The following is a 9884-nucleotide window of genomic DNA, read 5'->3' as shown; positions in this document are numbered from 1 at the left end:
AAGACAGCTCTATTTCAAGAAACAATGGGTTGAATTGTTTGCATTAATTAATACAACATCACTTTCATAATTTTGATACCCTAAATTGTTTCCAATGAAATGATTGTGAAAGAAATATATCCCACAATTACTTGACTTTAGGTATGCTAGAATAAGTAATGATAATCTTGTCTATTCGTAATGAAATACATCACTCGATTTGTTACTTGATATTAGAGAAATGTGACTCGAGTGATTAACATGATCTTTATGTGCATCTCTGTGTTTCACTTATCCCGTTGAGATCTTTTTCCATATTAATGTATTATGATAAATTTGGAAACGAACCAAACATCATATTGAAAGCGGAAAAATATCTCAGCTGCCATCATTTTCATTTTCACAGGCAGTTCGACTGGGAACACCAAATATGGCAGGCACCTTCCTATATGGGATTTTTTTTTTTTTTTTTTTTTTTGGGGGGGGGGGGTTTTGGGGGTTTTTTTTTTTTTTCTTTTGTTTTAACTACATTTTTTCCTAATTATTTTATTATTTTCCTATATTGAAAATTGAAATACTTTGAATACATTTAATTTTAAAGAGTGTTTGGCTTTCTAAATTAAAATGTTAATTTAAATAGTCTCTTAGAGCATTATTTTAAAAATTAATTTTTTAAATAGAGAGCATATCATATTTAAAAAGTGTCTTGAAAATAACTCATATTTATTAATACCATAAGGATGATTGATTGATATAGGAAGTTGATTGCGATGGTTGTTCATGAGGATCCCGACATTGACTTTATATCTCAACTAATTCATATGTGGACATGGGCAAAAACGAGAAACAGAACAAATTATAAGTGAGGGCAATATTTCCGTTCATTTTTTACGTTTAACTACCGTTCAACCACTACATTTAAATGTTTCAACATTGACAATATGGAAATTTATTTTATATAGATTTGGCCTTTACGATTCTAATAAATGTTAGATGAGAATTAAATTCATAACATGAAGCCCTAATTTGAGGTGCACGACACGGACCATCGGCATCGGCATTGACTCAGCCAAGTGATTATTATTATTATTATTTTTTCAATAAAGTTAGCCTGATAGGATCATTGACAGAGATTTAAAATTTAGTGACATGTCTTTGAATAATTTATTTGAAAATGATTAAAGTAGGAGGGAAATGGGCTTGGAAAACATTACACACCAGCCTGAAGATAACCCATGTTTTTTGCCCCTGTTTGTGTAATGTGTTCCTTTTTCCCCCCTTCAATTACTAGGTTGAGTATGTTGGGACCGGGTGGAAACGAAACGTAAGAATTGAGATTTAATGGACACCAATTTGAAGTATAAATACAAGATCGCAAAAATACCATGAACAATATTAAAGTAAAGAAATAAACTGACAGAAGAACGATGTTATTTTATTCCATCAATGAAAGGAGATAATTACAACAATTGACTTTAACAATACTGAAAGAGGAGACTCATATTTATACCACAAGAGTCTAGCGATAAAAGAGCCCTAAAAAGATAAAAATTCTAGGTTAAACGTGAAAAGGAAAAAAAAAAAAAAAAAAAGAGACAAGGACTTTGTTTCCTTATTTTCCGGATACTATTTGATTCTCCAAATCCATCACGCATCTTCAAGATTTCCTTTCCAATTTGAGTCACCAACGCTAACAATCTCCACCTTGACTCAAATTTCGGTGTAGCGAACGAAGCTCCAAAATTTCTCTAGCTTGAGAAATAATCCGTCTGCATCAGAATAACCAATCTCCTTAACACAGTAACCAAAACTCTCTACGATAACACGTTCCCCCGCCCTACATCCACAAGCGACACCCGAACCCAAAACTCGGGTTCCCAAAATTCCACCAAGGAATTACTGTTGACCAAATAGAGTCGAAGCACACCCTGTAGGAAAAACCAAACACAGTGCTTGATCAGAATGTCCCTTGCCAGAACTATCACCTTCAATGATCTCCAAAGCATTCCAGACATTATTGACAACACTGTATCTACGCTCCATGGATCTCCCCCTGGCATTTGAACATAGTGCAACTGTTGAATTTGGTGGCAAAGCAGAATCACCAATTTTTTCCCTAGCAATGTTCTGAACTGATTCAGAGCCCAACACGAGAGGTATTGTACCAAATTGAATGTCCACCACGGTACTGAACTTGTCCAAATGTCTCTTCTTAACTGGTTCTGCGCTTCCCCGCAAAACGTAGAACTGGGATCTCCTCCATCCCTTCGAACCTTTAAGACTCTACCTGCACCAGAGAATTTATAGCCTTTTTCATCCAGGGCACTTAGCGAAATAAGATTCCTTTTCAGGTCTAGAACATGTTGAACTTGGTCAAGTGTTCTAACAGTTCCATCCTGCAGCTTCAATCTGACTTGACCGATCCCAGCAACAGACAAGACTGGTTGTTTCCCATGACAACTCCACCTTGCTGAACAGTCTCATATATCTTAAATAAATTCCTGTCGAAACACATATGATGCGAACACACTGAATCAAGAATCCACTCATCTTGTTTAGATTCCACATCAGATATAGCCAACAAGACCTCTCCGCTATCCGAAAAATCCTCAATTACATTAGTCCCGTTCAAAGTACAAGATTGCCCTAAATGATTTGCATGTAAATTACCTTTACCCTGCAACTTGTCACAATCTTTCTTCAAGTGTCCTTTTCGCCTGCAGTAGAAGCAATACACATTGCTGTGCCTCGTCTTTGACTTATCCCTCCATCGTTCACCATGAGTAAGCAGAGCATCCCCACTCCTAGATGTAGGATCTCCAACCAACAACTGCATCTTCTCCTTTGAGAACAAAACGTCGTATACCTCATCAATGGTCAGCGTGTATCGACTATACAAAATAGTATCACGAAACGACGAAAAAGAATTGGGTAGCGAATACAACAGGATCAAGGCCAGATCCTCTTCATCATATTTTACCTCCAACATCTCCAAATCTGCAATGATTTCCTTGAACACAGCAAGATGGTCCTGCAGTGACCCTCCTTCCGCAATGCGATGGGAATGCAGCTTCTGCTTTAGAGTCAGTTTGCTCATCAGACTCTTCATCATGCACAACTGCTCCAGCTTGAGCTACAACGTAGCTGCCGTCTTCTCCTTCAAAACATCTTACAGCAAATTGTTGGATAAGTGAAGATGAATCAATGAAACAGCCTTTCGATCCCTCCATTGTCTCTTCTCCATAGACAAAATTGCTGGCATCCTTTCAATACCCAGCAAAGCATCATCAAGATCCATTTGCGTCAACACAGCCCTCATCTTTACTTGCCATAGCGAAAATCTTGTATTACGATCTAGTAGCGGAATATCATACTTCACCGAAGCCATCTATGAAAAATCTCAATCAAACCACGAAGAACTTGCAACCTGCAACACCCAAAACCGAAAAACTTCCAAACGTGTAAGGAGGCAAAATAGTCCAAAACCACAATTTTGCCGAAAACTGAAATTGGACACCATCACAAGGTCCGTCTCGTCGTCCGGAGAAAACAGCCTGAAGACACCATTGCCGGAAACCACCGCACTCGCTCGCCGGAGTTCCCACCGCCGGCGACTAGCTGAAAATGCGCTGGCGACCTATGAGCCTTTCTAGATCGTCTCTGCCTTCTGAGTCCACTGGTGTTGTTCATTTCTCCAAACTCTTTTTGGTTTGACCAGAAAAAATAAAAATAGATCCCACAGAAAATCGAAAAACAGGACAGATTCGTTTTTTGATTTTCTGGTAATTTTCAAACCAATTTTCGATCAGTTTCAGGCTAGAAATCTACCAACAACCCCGCTCTGATACCATTTGTTGGGACCGGGTGGAAACAAATGCAAGAATTGAGATTCAATGGACACAAATTTAAAGTATAAATACAAGATCGCAAAAATACCATGAACAAGATTAAAGTAAAGAAATAAACTGGTAGAGGAACGACGTTATTTTATTCCATCGATGAAATGAGAGAATTACAACAATTGGCTTTAACAATATTGAAAGAGGAGACTCATATTTATACCACAAAAGTCTAGCGCTAAAAGAGTCTAAAAAGGTAATAATTCTAGGTTAAACGTAAAAAGGGAAAAAAACGTGACAAGGACTTTGTTTCCTTATTTTCCGGATACTATTTGATTCTCCAAATCCATCACGCATCTTCAACATTTCCTTTCCAATTTGAGTCACCAACTCTAACAGAGTAGGTTCGGACCATTTTTTTCTTCGATTCGCATGGTTTTCTCTTTCTTTCTTCTCCAAAGGCAAGTTTATCCTATATTAGTGATAACTGATTACAGGGTTCAGATAAGTACACACCATGTGTATTTAAGCCCTTATTTGACAATCATTATAATGAGATATTTGGGTAAAATGTATTTCGGAATGGCCGTTTTTGGAAGAATGTGTAATTAAGAAAATATTTTTGATTTACATATAATATTATTTTATTGAAAAATATATGATTAAAAAAAAGTGTACTAAAATTTTAAAACGAATCAAGTAAGTGTTAAACTCCGCATCACATCGACAACATACAGGGTTCAGATAAGTGCACGCCACGTGTGTGATGTGATGTTCTCCCCTTGTGCTAGTTTTTATTTTCCAATGAATATAAAATGTTTATTTTAAAAAGTATAATATATTTTAACTTGATTTCGTCATCAATGATGATATTAGCTGAAGAGAACGAGGAGATACAAGAAGGTTCTAGTTCAAAAGAAATTCAATTCAAACGTTACGAAATTAGAATATTCGATTCATGCGTGACATAAGGAAGTGAAGTGATCGGATGATCTGCTTGTTTATGCCCATTGTTTATGAAAAGATAAAAGAATGGAGGAAATGAAATAGATCAAAACAAAGCTTGGGATTTCAAATCAAACATATTAAGAAAAAAAAGTTAAAATTTTAATTTTTGTACTACTCTACGTAACCTACACCTCTAAATCTTGAGGGCATAGCACCTGTATATTCAATTTCATTTTTATGTGGGTACTAGGGTTGGATAAAACTCTCAAATCGAATCGAACCCGAACCGAACTGAATCAAATCTGACGGTTCTTCTCAAGTTAATTATCCGAACGGGTATTTGAATCAAGAACCGACGGGTATGGTTCGTTTCTCGGTTCTAGGCCAAGAACCGAAGAACCGAAACTTCGTAATTTTTTAATTAATTTATTTTAAATAAGTAAAATTATTTTATTTTTTCTAAATAAATTTGTTAACTAGTTAATTTAGTTCAAACCACAAAATATGATTTTCCTATTTCTAATTTTCAGTTCAAAATCAACTTAATCAAATTGACCTCAATTTTATCCAAATTTATTATTCTACTGTAGTGTCGTTTCTATCGGAGAAAATTGAATTAAAACTCTACAACATCTCTCTTAATTATTTTGAGCTCGCTATCTTTTTTTTTTCTGTGATTTTAATAATCAAATTTATGAAGAATTCAGCAAAGAGTGACGTAAAACACATAAGATTGAATTACGTTATTTTGTAAGAGCTAATATTGAACATATCATTAATTAAATTAACGTAACTTTGTATATATTAAAAAATTTAATTATAATACGGAATCGAATGGAACAAAATAGGATCGAACTGAACCGAATGGAATCGAATCCGAACGGTTCTGTAATTAAATTTGGACACGACGGTTTCACTTACTAAATACCCGAAAATTTCGGATCGATTTGGTTCTCGTTAGAATCGAACCGAATCAGACCATGTGCAACCCTAGTGGGTACAAGTATGCTCTCTAACTTTGATTCTCATAATTTTTCATGTCAAACTTCTAATTCTACAAATCTCGTCCCACCTAGAAGTGTGACTATTTCATGTTAGTTTGACACAACTTGAGTTGGTGGTAGCTTCTCACATTTCTATTCTTCGGGGTGAGTGTGTTTACAATCGACACGTATAAATTTGTGCAGGTTCAGCACATTCTAGAATGTGGGTACTTTTACATTTTTAGCATAATTTTTGAACAGGTGCATACTTGGACCATATTATTTACATCATCAACCATCCAAACCTGAATACTCAATACATTTTTGATACCTTTCATGATTTTTCATAGCGACCAATTATACATGTATCATGTCATATATATCTTCTTTTTACATCACATGTCATTTTGGAATTATTTAAACTAGAACACTCTATACATTTTAACACATTTGTCCGAATTAGGGTACTTCATATGGACAGCTTATAAATGTGTCATGTCACATGTGTTCTCTTGTTATATCACATGACATGCAAGATCATTTAAACTTGGACAAACACATTTTGATACTTCTATTTAATGACAATCTTCATATCCATCTAACTTGTACATGTATAATGTCACGATTATTTTCTTTTACATCAAATATATATCATGCCAATTTATCTAAACTTGAACGCTCAAATACGTTTTGACACCTCTAATTATCAGGCGCAGTCTTTCATAGTGAGCCTTTGTTTGTTAACCATTTTATCACATTATTTTTTTTAACAATACTAATTTTCAACCACACAATCTCCGTTAGAATAATATGACACAAATAAAAAAAAAATTTCCTGAACCCACTGTCATGTTTATACACTTCACACAAATGCACCACGTGGTCTCCTCCTACAAGTTTAAGGTGGACCTCCATGCACTCATTATCTCTATTTCCACCCTATTCGTCTCCCCCTCCCAAAATCCACTTCTCATTTTCGTTTCTCTCTCTCTTAAGTTTTCTCTGCTAAGACAAAAACTGAAAAAGTATTATTCTGATTTAAGAACAAAAACACATGGCTGCTTCTTCTATGGCGCATCCCCAGTCCATCTCCATCAGGAAGCCCAGAACAAGAGACAAAATTCACTCTGCTCTACACTCACCTTCTGTGATCACTTTTCCAAAAGGCCCCTTTGAAATACAAACAATCACCGAAAAGGACTCACCGGCGAAGTCTTCTCCGCCCACGGCTCTGCCGCTGCCACTACCAAAGTGGAACATTCTACAGAAAGCCGCAGCCAAGGCGTTGGACGCGATGGAAATTGCGTTGGTCTCAAGAGAGCAGCGGATATCACTCCCTAAAGCTACTGATCCTCGTGTCAAAATCACCGGAAATTTCGCTCCGGTACTGGAGACCGCCGTCAGGCACAATCTTCCTGTGACAGGCACTATTCCCGACTGCATTAATGGTGTTTACTTGAGAAATGGTGCCAACCCTCTATTCGAACCTGTCGCCGGCCACCATCTCTTCGACGGCGATGGGATGATACATGCAGTGACGATCAATAGTGGCAACTTCGCGAGCTATGCTTGCCGCTTTACCGAGACTAAAAGGCTTGTTCAAGAACGTGAATTAGGCCACCCCGTGTTTCCAAAAGCCATTGGAGAGCTCCACGGGCACTCTGGTATAGTCCGGCTCCTTCTTTTCTATGCACGTGGCTTATTTGGGCTTGTTGATCACAGCCATGGGACCGGAGTAGCCAATGCGGGACTGGTCTACTTCAATCAAAGACTATTAGCCATGTCTGAAGATGATCTTCCCTATCAAGTGAGGATCAAGCCCTCTGGTGATCTTGAAACCATAAGCCGCTATGATTTTGATGAGCAATTGAGGACGACAATGATTGCTCACCCAAAGATTGATCCTTTTTCTCGTGAGCTCTTTGCTTTAAGCTACGATGTTGTTAAAAAACCATACCTGAGGTACTTCAAATTCTCCGCCGACGGAAAAAAGTCACCGGACATTGAGATACCGTTGGACGTGCCGACTATGGTTCACGATTTCGCGATCACCGAGAATTACGTGGTGATTCCCGACCAGCAAGTGGTTTTCAAGCTTCAAGAAATGATAAAAGGTGGCTCTCCAGTGATTTATGAAAAAAACAAGAAATCTAGGTTTGGGATTTTATCAAAGACAGCTGAAAATGCGAACAATATTATTTGGGTTGATTGCCCGGATACCTTTTGCTTTCACTTGTGGAATGCTTGGGAGGAGCCGGAGACTAATGAAGTCGTGGTGATCGGCTCATGCATGACTCCACCGGACTTGATTTTCAACGAATGCAATGAAAAACTAAAGATTGTTTTAATAGAAATTAGGCTGAATCTGAAGACTGGTGAATCGAAAAGGCTGCCTATTATTCATGCATCAGAGCAAATCAATTTAGAAGCCGGAATGGTGAACAGGAACAGGCTTGGTCGAAAAACAAGGTATGCCTATCTTGCAATTGCTGAGCCATGGCCTAAAGTTTCAGGCTTTGCTAAAGTCGACCTCTCATCCGGACAAGTTCAGAAATTCATGTACGGAGACGAAAAATATGGAGGTGAACCATTTTTCTTGCCGAATGATTCAAATTTTGATGGAGAAGAAGATGCTGGGTATATTCTTGCATTAGTCCATGATGAAAAGACATGGAAATCTGAACTTAAGATAATAAATGCTAGGAGTTTGAAATTGGAAGCCAGTATTAAGCTTCCATCAAGAGTGCCATATGGTTTTCACGGGACATTCATAAGCTCAGGTGACTTAAGAAATCAAAGTATGTAGTACAAAATAATAATGTATGTGCATATATATATATATATATATATATATATGAGCACTTATTTTCTGAGTATGAGTAATATGCCAGATGGATATGGTAGATAAATGTCCCCAGACTCTCCTAAGTTTTCAATTTCGACTTTTATAAAATAAAAAATTTTGTGGGTATTTTATAAAGAAATCTGCTTGAAGTTCTTGGCGTGTAGCTATACTTTGATCTCAGCTGGTTTCTGTTTCATTTTTTCCCCTTTATTTCTGGAAACTGATCGGAACTCTGATTACAGTAACAAATGCATTTACAGCACAGATTAATCTGCACGCAACACTAGATTTTGGCTGCATGTTTATGTTAAAAATAATGCAATTTTCTTCCGAGTAATGCTATCAGTACAAAGTTGGGATGTTATTTTTTTCTTCTCAGAAAATTTAAGCAGGGCATCTACTTCCAAGACTTTTGTCCTTCTCGTTTCTGAGCCACCATCTAATCATTTTAATATAGATAAATATATAAAGACGAGATTGAGATATGACTTCATGACTTCTTATTGCTCTTGTACCATACTGAATCAAATTCGAGTTGGTCAAGTTCTTAAAAAATTAATATTTAGGACATCACAGCACAGCCATAATTTTCTGATCCTTTTCTTAAATTTTAGTTTGTACAGATTGAAATTCGACTAAGAATATATTAGATAATTAATTTATTCCGAATTGGTTTAGAGTATGCCATTATCTATTCTAGTCTTTATACACAAAGTTAGTGGCCACCACACAATTAATTCGGCACATTAATAAGGTCACTCTACTTATTAAGAATCTGACTTACTTCCCTACACCATGGTTGTCTGAAGTTAATTAATTTCCCGGTGGTTCAATGTTAACCATAGCTTTGTAAAAGATGCTTCTTCTTGAATCACCGACCACAGTAGAGCTATCAAATATCCTATTTAAGTTTATCAATTATGCTATTTTTATAGAAAGACGGTCTAGAAACAGTGTCAGAAGATGAGTTAAAAAGAAATGAATTGATGAAAAAGTTAACTGTATTTTAAATTGTTCAATGATAAAGTGTCATATGACATTATTTAAGTTAATATGTAAACATTGATGTACATATAGTAAGATCATAATTTTATTATGAGAAAATGTTTGGCAGGTATTTCTTTTTCTTAATAACTTCATCAAAAATACATTTTTTATTCATACATTTCATATCCATAAATTATATAGCGTTGAAACCTTTGAAAAGTCTGCTGAAAATTGGATAATAAGCTTGACTTTGTCATCAAATTGAAAATAGGTGCAAACATGCACGATCAGTAATGGATCGAT

At 36.3% G+C, this 9884-nt stretch overlaps 1 protein-coding gene across 1 annotated transcript; it reads left to right on the top strand.

Moving 5' to 3' along the window:
- The first annotated feature begins 6694 nt into the window (after nt 1-6694).
- LOC111407264 (9-cis-epoxycarotenoid dioxygenase NCED1, chloroplastic-like) lies at nt 6695-8924 on the top strand. The gene has a single exon (XM_023036647.1). The coding sequence runs from the start codon at nt 6804-6806 to the stop codon at nt 8553-8555; it is 1752 nt and encodes a 583-aa protein (XP_022892415.1). The 5' UTR covers nt 6695-6803; the 3' UTR covers nt 8556-8924.
- The last annotated feature ends 960 nt before the right edge of the window (nt 8925-9884 follow it).

The sequence above is a fragment of the Olea europaea genome, chromosome 13 (assembly GCF_002742605.1).
Source record: "Olea europaea var. sylvestris chromosome 13, O_europaea_v1, whole genome shotgun sequence".
Classification (NCBI taxonomy): Eukaryota; Viridiplantae; Streptophyta; class Magnoliopsida; order Lamiales; family Oleaceae; genus Olea; species Olea europaea.
This window is presented reverse-complemented; position numbering and strand designations above follow the sequence as displayed.

Coding starts and splice junctions, on each gene's coding strand:
- LOC111407264 (XM_023036647.1), top strand. CDS start 6,804: ATGGCTGCTTCTTCTATGGCGCATCCCCAGTCCATCTCCATCAGGAAG.